Consider the following 18,498-nt stretch of genomic DNA (forward strand, 5'->3'; position numbering starts at 1 on the left):
TAGAATACGCCAGAATCATGAAGTCGACGCGCACGGGGCGACTCGGCAGGAGCTGTAGGATCTGTAGAGGGGCCAGACTACGGCCCCTAAGCCTGCCTGAATGATGGAGAGGTATCCTTCAGGTCTCGACCATAGGCCTGGACCGGAACATGCCCCCCCCTTTCCTTTGACGAGTCTGAGAACAGCATCAAGAATGTGGGGAAAGGACGAGAATATCCACTACCATCAAGAGGCTCCATAGGTCAACACCCATTGCAGGTCTAATAGTTCCGCTGGTCCCATAGGGGCCAGGAAGTCCGGTTAAACATTGCCTGAAGCCACCGTAACTTGGATCGCCCCACATGGAACTTATCCTGAGGCGACCGTTCGGACTATAGACGGGTCAATGAGGAAAGGAGAACTAGGAAACGTTCCAAGGTAGGGCTGAAAGCTCTGCTTGACTGAGAACAGGTACTGCGACTCTCCTCAGTCTTGCCACAGTCAACCGAAAGGAAGGCTCGGAGGATGTGGTAACAGAATCTGGCGTCCCCAGGTGGTCACCCATCCAAGTACCGACGTTGCTTAACCTCGCTGGACGGACGAGAAGCGGGGTTTCCAACGTGGTAAGGCCGTTGACTCAATATCATGGCCAGATACTCCAGATGTTGAGGCAGAGGAAGAGAAGGCTCCAAGCAAAATACTGTACCATGAGCCCACACTGAAGAAGGTCGAACCCGAGCCTACCGGAGTTGACCAGCCCTCCAAACAGCAGAGAAGGCGGAAGCCTGCACCTGAGCGGCCAAGAGGAAGGCAGGGAGAGTTCTCTGGGGAAACAAACCTGCTATGCCACGGCGGGATAGCCACACTGCATCATAAGCAGGAATACTTGCAGTCTAGGCTGAATTCGACGAGCACCCTGGAAGATGGATGGAATGGAAACTGAAAGTACCCGTCCTTCCGATCCAGGGTTTAAGGAGTCCTGTCGCCTCGTTACCAGTCTGATCGATTCTGCTGGTCTACGCTGGCCGAAGTTTGTTCGACAAACTTGATCAGGGCTGAGAGGAATCCCGAGGGAAAGGAAACAAGAATTACACAACAGGCACGTGCCCTCACAACCACTTACACTCACGGAAGGAGAGCTGTAACCAAAACAGAATTATAACAATTATAATTATGTAACTATGTAATTATGTAATTTAAAAATGAATGAACACTAAAGAAAGAACGAAAACCCCGAAAGGAATCGTTCTACAAAGCTGAAAAATCAACAAATACAATTAGATTCATAAACTAATTGAGACAAACGTACGGCGTAGCAACCCCCCCACACGGAAAGGAAGCTACAAGGGCGTAGTAACACGTAGTAAAAGGGTGAACGACCTCAAGAGAGAGAGAGAGAGAGAGAAAGACATAAGTCAAACTCGATCGCCACCCATAACGCCGTGGCGGCCAACTGCCGAGGCCACCACGTAGATAAGTACACTACACACACAAATCTGAAAAGGAAACTTACTGATTTCTATTCTCAAATATGTATACAAACATGAAAACATGTTTACATATATATTGAGTAAATGAAAAGTAAGCGATTAAGTAAAGACAAAACAAACAATGGCTGCCAAGAGAGGACCAAGACAGAGACGTCTGTCACAGTCCGAGCCAAAAGTGAAAGTGAGCATTCATCTGTGTGTAAGGGAGGGGAGGGGTAGCTAGCTACCACTCCCCTACCCCCCCGCTAACTAGCGCGGGGGTAATACACCCTCGTTAAATTCTAATGGCTCGCCATTTCAGCTGCGCTAAAAGGTAAACCCTGTGTAAATAGCGTGGTTCGTATTTCGGTTACGGAACAATTATATTTTTATAGTGTTGGAAAGTGTTTCTAGATGATCTGGTTACCCATGCCTATCTTTTTTTTTAGCCAGATATGGCGTATATATAGGTATGTGTTCGATTTTCCTGTGATTGCCATTTTTTCGTTTTTTCCCATTTCTTTCAAAATTACTACGTACTAAGGAACTATCACAGAGTAATGATTCATTTAGATGTTTATTTGTCGGAAAATGTGCCTTGATGGTTTGCCTAGCATATGGCTGAAATTTTTTTTTTCTGAAATGCCGTATATTAGAATGTTGGCCATTTTTCCGCGAGTGCCCCTTTTTATTTGTTTTGCATTTTTTTGCTTAGTCATGTTACCGTAAGGAATTGGCAAGTAGTGTCGCAAAACTTGTATTTTTATAGTGTTGGAAAGTGTTTCTAGATGATCAGGCTACCCATGCCTATCTTTTCTTTTAGCCAGATATGGCGTACATATAGGTATGTGTTCGATTTTCCTGTGATTGCCATTTTTTCGTTTTTTCCCATTTCTTTCAAAATTACTACGTACTAAGGAACTATCACAGAGTAATGATTCATTTAGATGTTTATTTGTCGGAAAATGTGCCTTGATGGTTTGCCTAGCACGTGGCTGAATTTTTTTTTTTTCTGAAATGCCGTATATTAGAATGTTGGCCATTTTTCCGCGAGTGCCCCTTTTTATTTGTTTTGCATTTTTTTGCTTAGTCATGTTACCGTAAGGAATTGGCAAGTAGTGTCGCAAAACTTATATTTTTATAGTGTTGGAAAGTGTTTCTAGATGATCTGGTTACCCATGCCTATCTTTATTTTTAGCCAGATATGGCGTATATATAGGTATGTGTTCGATTTTCCTGCGATTGCCACTTTTTCGTTTTTTCTCATTTCTTTCAAAATTACTACGTACTAAGGAACTATCACAGAGTAATGATTCATTTAGATGTTTATTTGTCGGAAAATTTTGTTTACTTCTTTTTTGATTGAATATCATTAACCCTTTTACCCCCAAAGGACGTACTGGTACGTTTCACAAAAGCCATCCCTTTACCCCCATGGACGTACCGGTACGTCCTTGCAAAAAAATGCTATAAAAATTATTTTTTTCATATTTTTGATAATTTTTTGAGAAAATTCAGACATTTTCCAAGAGAATGAGACCAACCTGACCTCTCTATGACAAAAATTAAGGCTGTTAGAGCAATTTGAAAGAAATATACAGCAAAATGTGCTGGGAAAAAAGTAACCCCTTGGGGGTTAAGGGTTGGAAATTTCCAAAAAGCCTGGGGGTAAAAGGGTTAAATTTCTTTAGCTAAAATATTATATTGTTTTACATTTTTTTTTTTTCGATTTTATTTCCCTTCAAAAATTTTTTTTTGGGTCAGAATTCTAATTTTATAGTCGTAAAATAATCGACAATCATCCAGCAATCCACCATACAATTTTTATGCATATCCAAGAATAATTAGATTAGTAAATAACACCTTGAAATTGACATACCCTTCCTACATTTCAGGTGGCAGATTAGGGAGTCTGAGTCAGTTTGGTTGACGGCCATTTTGTGGACATATCCGAAGCGTAAGTTGCCCTATCTATATATATTCTTGTTCCCTATAGAATTTGTGATATTTTGGTATATTTTTACCTGCATAAATATCATATTATATATTAAATATATGTATTTTTTTACGAAATTTCTAAGTACTCAAAAAATGACCTTTAGATATGGCCCCTGATATAAATGTAATTTACAAAATAATGAAGATTTTTTTACATATTTCTTTTTTAGGATAACATATGTTTATTCATTAAAAAAATTAGCCACTTCCTATTTCATTTGGGTACCCAAAAAAATTCATGAAATTTGGACAAATTTTTTTGGCCAAAAAAAGTTACCCTTTTTTTCTCATTTCAGATCTTCACCTCCATGGGTCCGACTTCATCCAAAATACATCAAGATGTGTCCTAAACATTCAAGAATCAATTCCTAAAAGGATTTGTGTATATATGTATAAATTTTTTTTTTTTTATGAATTTTTATGTAAGGTCTTTTTATTTTTCTACTTAATTTTTTAAAATATGTTATTTTCATTAGTAAAATAAATTTTTGAATATACTTACCCGATAATCATGTAGCTGTCAACTCTGTTGCCCGACAGAAATCTACGGTCGGGATACGCCAGCGATCGCTATTCAGGTGGGGGTGTACACAACAGCGCCATCTGTGGTCAGGTACTCTAGTACTTCTTGTCAACACCACCTCAATTTTTTCCTCGGTCCACTGGTTCTCTATGGGGAGGAAGGGTGGGTCAATTAAATCATGATTATCGGGTAAGTATATTCAAAAATTTATTTTACTAATGAAAATAACATTTTTCAATATTAATCTTACCCGATAATCATGTAGCTGATTCACACCCAGGGTGGTGGGTGAAAACCAGTGTACATGTTAATCAAGAAGCTAAGTATCCCGTATTTTATTTTATTAGTTATTCAAAAATAACATAAAATAAATAAGTACCTGGTAAGGAAGACGACTTGAACTATTACTCTGCCTTTATTAAGTACGTCTTCCTTACTGAGCGTAGCGGTCCTCTTAGGATGCTGAACGACTCTTAGGTGCTGAAGTATAAAGGGCTGCAACCCATACTAAAGGACCTCATCACAACCTTTAACCTCGGCGCTTCTCAAGAAAGAATTGACCACCCGCCAAATCAACAAGGATGTGGAAGGCTTCTTAGCCGACCGTACAACCCATAAAAAGTATTCAAGAGAAAGGTTAAAAAGGTTATGGGATTATGGGAATGTAGTGGCTGAGCCCCCGCCTACTACTGCATTCGTTGCTACGAATGGTCCCAGGGTGTAGCAGTTCTCGTAAAGAGACTGGACATCTTTGAGATAGAATGATGCGAACACTGACTTGCTTCTCCAATAGGTTGCATCCATAACACTCTGCAGAGAACGGTTCTGTTTGAGGGCCACTGAAGTAGCCACAGCTCTCACTTCATGTGTCCTTACCTTCAGCAAAGCAAGGTCTTCTTCCTTCAGATGAGAATGTGCTTCCCTAATCAGGAGCCTGAATAGGTAAGAAACTGAGTTCTTAGACCTTGGAAGAGAAGGCTTCTTGATAGCACACCATAAGGCTTCTGATTGTCCTCGTAAAGGTTATGACCTTTTTAGATAGTACCTAAGAGCTCTAACTGGGCAAAGTACTCTCTCCAGTTCGTCCCCCACCAAGTTGGACAGGCTTGGGATCTCGAACGACTTAGGCCAAGGACGTGAAGGAAGCTCGTTTTAGCAAAAAACCGAGCTGCAAGGAACATGTAGCCGTTTCAGATGTGAAAACTATGTTCCTGCTGAAGGCGTGGATCTCACTTACTCTTTTAGCTGTTGTCAAGCACACGAGGAAAAGAGTTTTTAATGTGAGGTCCTTAAAAGAGGCTGATTGGAGAGGTTTAAATCTTGATGACATAAGGAACCTTAGGACCACGTCTAGATTCCAGCCTGGAGTGGACAACCGACGTTCCTTTGAGGTCTTAAAAGACCTAAGGGGGTCCTGTAGATCTTAGTTGGTGGAAAGATCCAAGCCTCTGTGGCGGAAAACCGCTGCCAACATACTTCTGTAACCCTTAATCGTAGGAGCTGAAAGGGATCTTACGTTCCTTAGATGTAACAGGAAGTCAGCAATCTGGGTTACAGTGGTACTGGATGAGGAAACTGCATTGGCCTTGTACCAGCTTCGGAAGACTTCCCCTTTAGACTGATAGACTCTGAGAGTGGATGTCCTCCTTGCTCTGGCAATCGCTCTGGCTGCCTCCTTCGAAAAGCCCCTAGCTCTTGAGAGTCTTTCGAAAGTCTGAAGGCAGTCAGACGAAGAGCGTGGAGGTTTGGATGTACCTTCTTTACGTGAGGTAGACGTAGAAGGTCCACTCCCAGAGGAAGAGTCCTGGGAATGTCGACCAGCCATTGCAGTACCTCTATGAACCATTCTCTCGCGGGCCAGAGCGGAGCCAACCAACGTCAGCCGTGTCCCTTTGCGAGAGGCGAACTTCTGAAGTACCCTGTTGACAATCTTGAACGGCGGGAATGCATACAGGTCGAGATGGGACCAATCCAGCAGAAAAGCATCCACGTGAACTGCTGCTGGGTCTGGAATCGGAGAACAATACAACGGGAGCCTTTAGGTTATCGAGGTAGCGAACAGATCTATGGTTGGCTGACCCCACAGGGCCCAAAGTCTGCTGCCAACATTCTTGTGAAGGGTCCACTCTGTGGGGATGACCTGACCCTTCCGGCTAAGGCGATCTGCCATGACATTCATATCGCCCTGAATGAACCTCGTTACCAGCGTGAGCTTTCGATCTTTTAACCAGATGAGGAGGTCCCTTGCGATCTAGAACAACTTCCACGAATGAGTCCCTCCCTGCTTGGAGATGTAAACCAAGGCTGTGGTGTTGTCAGAGTCCACCTCCACCACCTTGTTAAGCTGGAGGGACTTGAAGTTTATCAAGGCCAGATGAACCGCCAACAGCTCCTTGCAATAGATGTGAAGTGTCCTTAGCTCCTGATTCCATGTGCCCGAGCATTCCTGTCCGTCCAAAGTCGCACCCCAGCCCGTGTGTGATGCGTCAGAGAAGAGACGGCGGTCGGGTTTCTGAACAGCCAAAGGTAGATTTCCTTGAGAAGAAAGCTGTTCTTTCACCACGTGAGAGTAGACTTCCTCTCTTCGGAAACAGGAACTGAGATCGTCTCTAGCGTCATGTCCTTTATCCAGTGAGCCGCTAGATGATACTGAAGGGGGGGAGGTGGGGTCTCCCTAACTCGATGAACAGGGCCAGCGATGAAAGTGTCCCTGTTAGACTCATCCACTACCTGACTGAGCATCGGTTCCTTCTCAGCATGCTCTGGATGCAATCTAGGGCTTAGTATATCTTTGGGGCCGACGGAAAAGCCCGAAAAGCTCGACTCTGAAGATCCATACCCAGGTAGACAATGGTCTGGGATGGGACGAGCTGGGACTCCTCAAAATTGACCAGGAGGCCCAGTTCCTTGGTCAGATCCATAGTCCATCTGAGAATCTCCAGACAGCGACGACTTGTGGGAGCTCTTAAAAGCTAGTCGTCTGACGGAGCCGGACACAAGATCATGGTACTGCTGCACAGTCTGTGAACTGTCAACCATGGGGAAGCGAGGAAGTACAGTGACAACCCGAAGCTGTCTAGACTGTCTGGGTCGTACAGACAACTCCTTATCGGGTTGCTGAGGTTGCCGCACTGCGTCACAACAAGTCACTTCTGCTGGTTGTTGAACGTCTTCCCAGTGACACACTGACTCCGTAAACAAAAAATCCTCTAACAAGGACTAAGCTTGGACTGCATGTCTTGCAACACAGCTCAAGGTCTATGGGAGCAGGTGTGGTAACAGACGGGGTTAGCGACTGAAGTGGAACCATTACCCTCCCTGGAAGCATGCTATGCTTAAATAAAAGTCCATAGGAGGCTAAGCAGCTAAAGGCTCCTCTCCAAATGACAGAGTCCTCAAGGGAAAATCAGAAGGAGGGAGAATAGCACTTTCTCATCTACAGGAACCATATCCGAGAAAAGCTAAGTTCTCTCAGTGAGGGTTTCACTGGTGCAAAAGCAGCAGACTAGAAGGCAACGTTATGAAACTGCTTGACAGTCTAGTGAGTTGGCAACAACCAAAGATGTGTGACTGAGAAGCATGCGGTAAGGTATGCAGAGCATGCTGTATGCAGAGCATGCTGTATGCAGAGCATGCTGTATGTAGAGCATGCTGTATGTAGAGCATGCTGTAAGGTAAGCAGAGCATGTTGCATGGCGTGCGGCTTATGCTGCATGGGATGAGGCTCATGCTGCATGGGATGAGGCTCATGCTGCATGGTATGAGACTCATGCTGCATGGGATGAGGCTCCAGCTGCAAGGGATGAGGCTTATGCCGCATGCGTTGAGGTACTTCACCTCAGGAAAGGGAAACTCGCCCTGTTGGCAACACTGCATTACTTCATGCATGCTTGCATGGGGTTTTAATATCAACATAAAATTTACATTACATTCATAACTCATGATTCATTTTTGTTTTGAAGATATTTTTGCCATATTTTTGCGATTTTGTTAAAAATATATTGCAAGAAATAATATATTTTTTTTTTTTTTTTTTTAAGTAATACGAATAACCTCCATTATCATAATGTTTGTGTAGGCATACATGTATATGTTTAACAAATGCAAGTTATGAAAGTAATGAGGTGTTATTATTGTCATTTGTTATTTCATTAATGACATAATATTGTCTTCAGAGTGCCACCTAGCCACCAACAATAAATGCCCCCCCAAAAATTATATTGGCCCTGAAGTGGCCCCCCCACTTTCAGAGTCCTAGAATCGCCACTGCGCAAGAGTTGAGGTTGCTGCCTCAAGGATGGTGGAGGTTGCCGCAACGCGAGAGGTTGGTGCATAGCGCTGGTATCTGGCAACTCCCAATGCGGCAGCTCACGCGTGGAGGTAGGTTGAGGAACCTCAACTTCATACGTCTGGCAGGGTGGACTGCGCAGAGGTGGAGTTGAGGTTGCTGCCTCGAGGATGGTGGAGGTTGTCGCACCGCAAGAGGTAGCTGCCTCGAGGATGGAGGAGGTAGTCGCAACGCATTAGGCTCCTACCTCAAGGGTAGAGGAGGTTGCTGCAAAGCAAAAGGCTCCTGCCTCAAGTGTTGAGGAGGTTGCCGCGTGGCAAGAGGCTCCTGCCTCAAGGAAAGTGGAGGTTGCTGCACAGAGCTGGTATCTGGCAACTCCCAAAGCGGCAGCTCACGCATGGAGGTAGCTTGAGGAACCTCAACAACATACGTCTGGCAGGCTGGACTGCGTAGAGGTGGAGGAGCGCTCGCAGGAGGAGGTGTGTTAACCTTCTCTGCCTGAAACTCCTGCATCAACACCGCAAGCTGAGACTGCATTGTCAGCAGCAAAGACCACTAGAGTTTAAGAAAGACAACAACAAACGGAGCTACTGTCCGTTGAAACTGAGGGTCTAAAACAGCTGGTGCGGCAACAGACGGAGTTACTGTCTGTTGCGATACCACCTTGCCTCTCTGGGAGGTGTGCAGTTGTCGTACTGCAGCAAGTCCGAACTGACTCAGTGCTAATAGCACCACCTAGGAGTTGGACTTGCGCGGAAGGGACCGACTTGCACTTAAAAGCTGCAAGATTGGTCCATGGTTTCTGCGAGAAACCTCTTCCGCAGACGAGGAATAAATGGGCTCTCTCGTCTTTGTGTGGGTGGGGTGATCACGGCGGCTACGTGAGTAGGTTACACCCGAAACCACGGAGGGAAACGTCTGTTCGTCGATCAAGGCCTGCTGAACCCATAAGTCCTTCGACATTACTTCTCCCCTGGGCTTGGGAGCTTGTAAGAGGTCCCAGACTAGGCGAACAACTGGCACGAACAGACGAACCCTCGAACGCAACACTGTAAACTTTGCGCTTATCACTTTATCACTTTTGATTTTCTGTTTGCACTTATTTCACTGAACTCGAAACTTTAAGTGGTTTGTACCTGAAACACGCAATTCTATCCTTCATTAAAAGTTAGTAATTGCGAAAACAGTATTACAATGTAACAGAAAAACATAATGAAAGATAAATAATTCAGTGGCTGGAAAAGAGATTAAACACTAGATCAAATAAACTACGTTTAAAATCTCTCACCGCATAAAGTCTGAGAACAAGAATAAAACTCTAGAAACGTTTACCTTCTTCCCCTAAAGAGACTAGGGAGAAGAACAAAAACGATAACAACGTTACCCGCTTGAACGAAACGTTTATCCTCCTCTCTCTCCCTCCGTCTCTATCTCTTTCTCTCTCTCTCTTGACTTAGCATCTGAGAGAAGAGCCCAATTATATATATCGTTAAAACATATTATTGTTAAAGGAAAAAAAAAAAAAAACTGAAAGGTTTCCCAAATAAAAAGTTCCTTATTAGAATAGAACCATTTAAGCTAAGAAAGAATGAACAAAACGCTAGAATCGGTTTACTCTTACTGCAACGTGACACCGTGATAGACTCTCTCTCTATCGTAACGATAGAGCGCAAGTTGAACGTTCTGAACGTCAACAACTGCAGAGACAAAACAAAACGTTAGTTCAACTTTGAAAACAGTACAAGACTATCAAAGAAATTCTTTCAAAAACATTAAAATAGCATAATATGTTAACAGGTAAAAACGAAATGACGGGCTCAAAGTTAATTAACTTCGGTACCAAGAAAAGACCGCCTACTATTAGGAAAGGTCGAATATAAACAAATATAAAAATTAATTTAAATAAGTTTATAATAAAAGGAAGTTAATCAAAGAGGCCTATAAAAGGCGGAGAGATATAAAATAATTCTATAACTTTGTTAAGCAAAATTAAGAGAGTCTATACTCTCTTCGACACCAACACTTCCGTCTAAGGGAAGGGTCGGCCATTTAAAAGTGAAAGAGAGTTCATACTCTCTTCGTACCAAAATTAAATCAAAAATTAAATCAAATTAATTCCAAAAACTTGCTAAGCTAATGATATAGCTTCCTGAATAGCGAAGGCTAAACTCTAGAGCAAATACATCACCAAATCGTGAGCAATAACTCCAGAATCAACAGCGTATCCATGTAGGTCTAGCCGGAGGCACGACAGAGGAAAAATTGAGGTGGTGTTGACAAGAAGTACTAGAGTACCTGACCACAGATGGCGCTGTTGTGTACACCCCCACCTGAATAGCGATCGCTGGCGTATCCCGACCGTAGATTTCTGTCGGGCAACAGAGTTGACAGCTACATGATTATCGGGTAAGATTAATATTGAAAAATTTATAATAAATAGTTTTTCTGCAGATGAGTAGTATTTATCTTTACAGTAGTTTTAAGCATTCATTAAACTTTTTTTTGGCAAAAAAAAAAGGAGGTTACTGCAAAAACAGATTTTTCAAGAATTTTTTTTTGCGTCGGGGTCGCACGCGACTGAGTATACCCTTAGAGGGGTGTCCGAGGAGCGTACCTATCCAGGGTTAATGGACTCTATTTTAAGTAGTGAACAGCTTGCTCCATGTAAAATAATACTGACCTACATTGCTACACGTCTGGAATTCCCGAGTTGTACTTACTTACTTACTTACTTTACTTTGACGGCTGCTTTTCCGGTCCCATACAGCAAGGGAACCCTATTCTCTACAAGACCTCCACTTTCGTTCTATCTTGTTCGTTCATAGTATTCAAGATTTCATATCACGTATTGCTCATTTACGGTTAAATCATCACATATACGTTAAATTAATGGACTCTATTTTAACCCTTTTACCCCCAAAGGACGTACTGGTACGTTTCACAAAAGCCATCCCTTTACCCCCATGGACGTACAATACCGGTACGTCCTTGCAAAATAATGCTATAAATTTTTTTTTCATATTTTTGATAATTTTTTGAGAAAATTCAGGCATTTTCCAAGAGAATGAGGCCAACCTGACCTCTCTATGACAAAAATTAAGGCTTTTAGAGCAATTTAAAAAAAATATACTGCAAAATGTGCTGGGAAAAAAATAACCCCCTGGGGGTTAAGGGTTGGAAATTTCCAAAGAGCCTGGGGGTAAAAGGGTTAAGTAGTGAACAGCTTGCTCCACGTAAAAGGATACTGACCTGCATTGCTAAGAGCTGTCTTCGCCTCTTAGCCCGTTCCTTCATGTCCTTCATGACTTCGTCCCCACTCATCATGCTTGTGTTGTTGCTGTTTACGAAATAAACAATGTCAATGTTCCTCAACCTATGGTGAATAGAAAGATACATTATACATACATACATACATACATATACCAAGGCACCTCCCAAATTTTGGGGGGTAGCCGACATCAAACAAATGAAACAAAAAAGGGGGGACCTCTCCTCTCTACGTTCCTCCCAGCCTTAATTATACAAAAAGTCTTTGCAACTGCTTTGAATATCAAACTCTCTCAATTCATGTAATTAACAAAGCTAAATGGTAATCCATGGTACTTAGAGACATAAAATTTCCTGTAATGAAGAATCAACTTTTATTCACTGTCATTTGAAATTTACAAAATATACAATACAGTAACTCATTGCCTTATAAAGGTTCACCCACCACTCCCTCAGTGGATCACAGAATTTCAATGTATTGTATGTAAATCTATATTGTGGACGCCTCTTTATATCACAGGTTTCTAAGGGCAGACAAGTTTTATATTTTTCATATTCTAATAATTTCTTATTAAAAATAGCCCTTTTGGGGCTTAAAAATTAACAAAGTAAATTACAAAGGACTTTCTAAGTTGCCTAAAAAGGGACATCAAAATTGAATATAAATACTGCTTGAATGAACTGAAAGTCTCTTGATTCTGAACTAAAATGTATGTAATATTTTCTGTTTAATACATGATCAGTCATACAATGCAGTACTAAATATTTTCATATAACAAATTGTTTTAAGAAATTAGTATTTTTCCTATCTATACAAACCTAAGTCATTTACTATAGGAGACTAGATAACAGCAAAGCTAGAACATGGCAGTTAATATCATAACGAGATGTAAACACCCAACAGATAATTACATATCGGTAGCAACCAGCTCCCACTGTTTCACTGACAACTTCAATTAGATAGAAGTCTTGGACTTTCTCGGGGGCTATTGATGACAAAAAAGTTAAGTAAAGGACTCAAGTTTGCCCTTTACTATAGGAGACTCATTCTTGTGTGGAAGGAAGTCCCTTTTCCCACTAGCTGGAAACTTAACACGTGAACACAAAAATCGAGCATCTTGGATGCTAAAAGAGTAAATGTTCCTTACACCTCGTGAATCCCAGATGGAGAACCATCAAGTTTCATGGCCCTGGCTTTTAAGGGTTGTTCTCAAGCCGGAATCCTCTGTGTCGTAGACCTAGTAAGAGAAGAGTTAGCTGAAACTACAACTTGACGTCTATTTCAAGATTGTGGGGAAAAAGAGACTCTTCTGTGCTTGAGAACAAAACAGCTATGCGATAAGTTGGCTTACCCAACTATCGGATCAAGTCCAGCTGGCGAGGTCTTTCGAAGTTGAACTCCAAGAGAGGTAGCGATTGAAAGTAAAAGAAAAAGCCAGTCATTCTTCACATTCATCCTAGTCTTACTCGTAACCTCAGCCCTCGATCCACAATTAGTGGTCCTGTGATAAGAGCCGAGGCAGCTATAGCAGCCTTTGAACAGCAACAAAAGGTCCTGAGGAGAAAGCATCTAGGAACCTGTGAATTACATCCCGCAAGTAGAGAGCAATCAGCATTGTCTGATGCTTCCAACACCTGCCTGAGGAGCCTACATCACATAAAAATACATCTTAAAAGCTAGACTTACTACTGTAATACCTCTTCCATGTAAGATGATGTGGGTGTCCGAGAGATCACCTCTCTTGGCCAGAATAAGATAATTTTTCTAGGATATCTTCTTCACTGATCTACCGGTGCTCACAAGAGATGTTGCTGCTGAAGTCTAGAGGTACTCGTTCACTTAAAATAGCATTTCAGAGCTTCTCACAGGATGCAATAATACCTAATCGGAATCATCGGTTATACGGACAGTTCTTGATAGTTAAGGGATTCAGTCATTCGCAGTACTGAGAACTGTATAACTTATTAGTATTAAATAAAGAATCATGCATTTATGGTTTCTCCAACTTCCATCCTTTTGGCGCAGAACCAGGTTGTGATGTAAAAAAAAAAAAAACCTGTACGTATCCTGTGTGCTTATAGTGATTTTAGTACTGTATAAAGTGTGATACGTATGTTATACTACCCCATGCGCATAAACAGTCGATGGCTCAAAGAGTTGCATCTTGCCTCAGACTTACTCTGTAGAACTTCATACATAAATGGTTAGTGGTGCTGTACTAATACTTTTCCTTTTTATTTATATTGTGTGTCTGTTCACTTCATAATATTGCAAATTTATTACAGTACTATATTAACTAATGTAATGTACAATGCTTTACAGTAGTACAGTAATGCAGACATAAGTGAGTTTCAACGGCACAAGTCAACCTGCCAAAAACAGCGAACACTTACGAAGGTTAACTTAGCTAATTAAGCTGTACTGTAGTGAGAGTAATGTACAGTACATATATTACAATACAGTATCAGTGAAGGCTATATTAAATAGGAACAACAGTATTTTGTTGTTACAATACATTAACTAGCATGGTATGGACTTCCATCTGAAGGGTGAGATCATTCGCTGATCCCTTCACGAACAAAGATGACATCACTGGATGATGTGTCAGAGGAGGGTGAGAGCTGGTGAACAGTACCCTGCTCGCAGGATCTTGACCATCCAAGGATCGGCCCATGGAACTCCCATCTTTGTCACCTGCATCTACGGCATCCCGCCACCAATGGTAGGGAAAGAGGAATACCACGCTTGCCAAACTTCCCTCCACTTCAACGAGCCTTCTTACCAAGAAAAGACTGCTTTGGGTTCGAAAACCTATTGGCACTGGATTGCCTACAAGCTTCGCTCGTCTTTTTGTGAGCCTGTCTACACACGGGTGAAGATTTTAGTACAGATAGCGCTAAGGACGAGCAGTTACTGCTGTATGGAGAATGGATTCTCGACTCACCTTCCTCCATTGCTCAACCACTGTGTTGATGTCTTCGAGTTAAACAAGGGAGAACCAGCTATTGACAAGTTGCAAAGGCTAAGAGCCTCTCTCTTCACCACCTGCCTCTGGAATCTTGAAATGACAGCATCATGCCTTTTCAAGGTCCAGTTATCCCACTGGTTGGCACCATGTTGTGTGCCAGAAACTCTACAACTCTAACACCAGAAAGCAAAATGTTCTTAAACATCTTCCACTCATCTGGGTCTGACAGGCGTGCAAAGTTGCCTTTACAATCCTCTCTCTGTTCACAGCGTCTGCAGCCAAAAAAAGTCACCTGGCGAGCCACTACCCTGTCAACCTACATATCCTGTGTCACTGTCGAGTCTAAAAACAAAGGGTGATGGGTCATCATTGAGTACGTTGTAGTACTTCCTCTACCTAACGAAAGGTGGAATGAATGAATGAATGATTTAAAGTTCTCTGGCATCCTGACTAACGAAAGGTGGAAGAAGTAAGAGATGAATTTCTCGCCCCAAGAGAGTCCTTTCTATTCTATATCTGGGATATGACCTTTTTAATGAATCTTGACACAATCTTAGACAAGGGCAACTCTAGCCTGGTCTTAACAAGTAGTGGGGCATGGCTGAGCATGTCCAAAACTGTCTCTCTCCCCATGAGTGGGGAGTATGTCGGTTCGGCGAGTCCATTATTTATCTTAGGCAAGCCTAAACCTCTATGAAGGAATATTCCTACTCTCCTTGCTCGGTGGCAAGAGCTTTAGGGCTAGCCGGCGGAGGCAATAAACCATCAGAATTGTCCAAGTCCGAATTCAAGGATTCTTCCAGCTCCAAGTTCAACCTGTATCCCACAGGAGGTTGAGACCATGGAGGAGCATCCCAATCCTGTGATAGTGACAGAACCGCTACTTCATTCCTGAATCCACTTCTGTAGAAGTGGGTCATGGACAATCTTCAACGCACAGTTCTTCAGAAGAGACTTCAAATCTGTACGATCTTGAGGCTTCGATGAGGAGGCGGCTAGAACACTTACAAAGTCTGCGGAGATTCAACGGAAGCAACACCCAGCAGGAAGGGACATCCCTCCAGCGGCTCTGTGGGGAAGGTCAAGATTGACCCCTACATGGAAGCTGCGCACTCCTGCTGTGCCCGAAGCTTCAAAATCTCCAACAGCTATTCTTTCATAAGGGAACTCAAATGCCCCAAGGAAGGCCACAATTATTATTATTATTATTATTATTATTACTAGCCAAGCTACAACTCTAGTTGGAAAAGCAAGATGCTATAAGCCCAAGGGCTCCAACAGGGAAAAATAGCCCAGTGAAGAAAGGAAATAAGGAAATAAATAAATGATGAGAATAAATTGACACAATGCATCAAGAGAGAGACTCCCAATAGGGAGAAGGTGTCGCTGTTTTGCTAGGGGGAAGCAACAAGGTCTTCCAGACCTGAATGATGTCTGAGGGTTAAAAGGTCATCACTCTTTTCCACTCAGCCTCCGGAGGAAGCTAAACGGGAAGAGGTAGCATCTGTAAGCATGCTCGTATCTCAATGCATTCGTATCTCGGAATGCTTGTATGTTGAGTCATTATTGTAGTACCTCAGTATACGAGATTAATCAGTTCTAGGACCATGCTGGTAAACCCAAAATGTTTTTTCTATAAGAAATAAAAGAAAATTCACCTGATATTATTATTATTATTATTTGCTAAGCTACAACCCTAGTTGGAAAAGCAAAATGCTATAAGCCCAGGGGCCCCAACAGGGAAAATAGCCCAGTAAGGAAAGGAAAGAAGGAAACATAAAATATTTTAAGAAGAGTAACAACATTAAAATAAATATTTCCTATATAAACTATGAAAACTTTAACAAAACTAAAGGAAGAGAAATCAGATAGAATAGTGTGCCTGATTGTACCCTCAAGCAAGAGAACTCTAACCCAAGACAGTGGAAGACCATGGTACAGAGGCTATGGCACTACCCAAGACTAGAGAACAATGGTTTGATTTTCGAGTGTCCTTCTCCTAGAAGAGCTGCTTACCATAGCTAAAGAATCTCTTCTACCCTTACCAAGAGGAAAGTAGCCACAGAACAAATACAGTGCAGTAGTTAACCCCTTGAGCGAAGAAGAATTGTTTAGTAACCTCAGTGTTGTCAGGTGTGTGAGGACAGAGGAGAATCTGTTAAGAATAGGCCAAACTATTCGGCGTATGTGTAGGCAAAGAGAAAGAACCGTAACCAAGGAGAAGGATCCAATGTAGTACTGTCTGGCCAGTCAAAGGACCCCATAACTCTCTGGCGGTAGTATTTCAACGGGCGGCTGGTGCCTTGGCCAACCTACTACCTACTTTCCATTCGTCCATAAAAGCATATACACTCATTCTTAAAGGTTTGTAATGTTACATAAAGAGCAAATTATAATCCCTGATATCAGAAATTAACACAAATTAATAATTGGCACGAGAGAGGAGGAGGAGAAGAATGGAACAATGATCATATATCTATTTGAAATTTCATGCTCGTATACCAAAATGCTCATATTCAGTTGCAGTACAAGTAAACACAGATATTAATGACCTATAAATATTGACCATAGATACATCATTGGTCAGGTTAGGTTATGGGATCATGGGGAGGGGGGCAAAGCACGCAGGGTGAATGTAGTTCGTAGGGACAGGCGTTAATTTTCGTATTACTAGTCAAATGGATTTTCTGGGGTGAATGTAGTTTATCAGGACAGGTCGATATCTTTCTTATTACTAGCCCAATCGTTTTTCCTTATGGGGAAGATGTGCTTTACTATGATCCGATATACTATAATATGATGTTATTTTATATTTTCTAAGTTCAGCTGAAGAAGGGGGTTCGGGGGCTTGCCCCCGGCTAGGGGTTGTGACCTGGGAACTACTAGGTTGGGTTTGTGGGGTTTGCATGATAGCGACAGTGGTTGGGGGACCCCCCAACCACAGGAGGGCATTAGCCCCCCCATTAGGTCATTAGGAAGTTAAGGGCACGGCTTGTAGGTCAGGTTAGGGGGGAAAGTTTGGGTTAGTTGTCCATTTTTCTCGGCGTGTCCCCATAAACTACAAAGGCTCAGATTTTCTTTATAGGGAAAATATTATCTTTGTCTGAAATACGACATTAAAATAGTTTTACAATTTATGAAACAAGATTGAAGCCAGTTGGGTGGCAAACACAGGGTTGAGACTTAGTCTTAGGGTTGACTAGGGGCTATGTACTCCCTTGGTAGGTGAGTAGGTAAGGATATGGCCCCTAGATTAGGTTGGAAACCTATAATGTGGTTTTCCAGTTTTTGAAATTTTACATTTTGTCTGTTGAAACCAACTACAAAGGTTCCAATTGCAGCAATGTTCCATAGATCGCAGGTTATTATTATTATTACTAGCCAAGCTACAACCCTAGTTGGAAAAGCAAGAAGCTATAAGCCCAAGGGCTCCAACAGGGAAAAATAGCCCGGTGAGGAAAGGAAATAAGGAAATAAATAAGTGATGAGAATAAATTAACAATATATCATTCTAAAAACAGTAACAGCATCAAAACAGATATGTCCTATATAAACTATTAACAATGTCAAAAACAGAAATGTCATATATAAACTATCAACAACGTCAAAAACAGATATGTCATATATAAACTATAAAAAGACTCATGTCAGCCTGGTCAACATAAAAACATTTGCTCCAACTTTGAACTTGAAGTTCTACTGATTCAACTACCCGATTAGGAAGATCATTCCACAACTTGGTAACAGCTGGAATAAAACTTCTAGAATACTATGTACTATTGAGCCTCATGATGGAGAAGACCTGGCTATTAGAATTAACTGCCTGCCTAGTATTACGAACAGGATAGAATTGTCCAGGGAGATCTGAATGTAAAGGATAGTCAGAGTTATGAAAAATCTTATGTAACATTAACTACGACACATATGAGTTGAGTTAGCTGTAAATATATACCAGTGCACTGGGACCTACGAGCATCAAATCAAAGTTTGGGGTGTATGTATGAT

General features: G+C 42.0%; 1 protein-coding gene across 3 annotated transcripts in view; it reads right to left on the minus strand.

The window, feature by feature from the left end:
- The window catches only part of LOC137655093 (N6-adenosine-methyltransferase non-catalytic subunit-like), a 42,514-nt gene that overhangs the window by 23,075 nt on the left and 941 nt on the right, over positions 1 to 18,498 (minus strand). For all 3 annotated transcript variants that reach the window (XM_068388989.1, XM_068388988.1, XM_068388987.1), the window contains exon 2: positions 11,507 to 11,630. In XM_068388989.1, the coding sequence (XP_068245090.1) occupies positions 11,507 to 11,581 (75 nt within the window). In that variant the 5' untranslated portion in view covers positions 11,582 to 11,630. The remainder of the gene's footprint in view (positions 1 to 11,506; positions 11,631 to 18,498) is intronic.

This window comes from Palaemon carinicauda, chromosome 16, assembly GCF_036898095.1.
Source record: "Palaemon carinicauda isolate YSFRI2023 chromosome 16, ASM3689809v2, whole genome shotgun sequence".
Classification (NCBI taxonomy): Eukaryota; Metazoa; Arthropoda; class Malacostraca; order Decapoda; family Palaemonidae; genus Palaemon; species Palaemon carinicauda.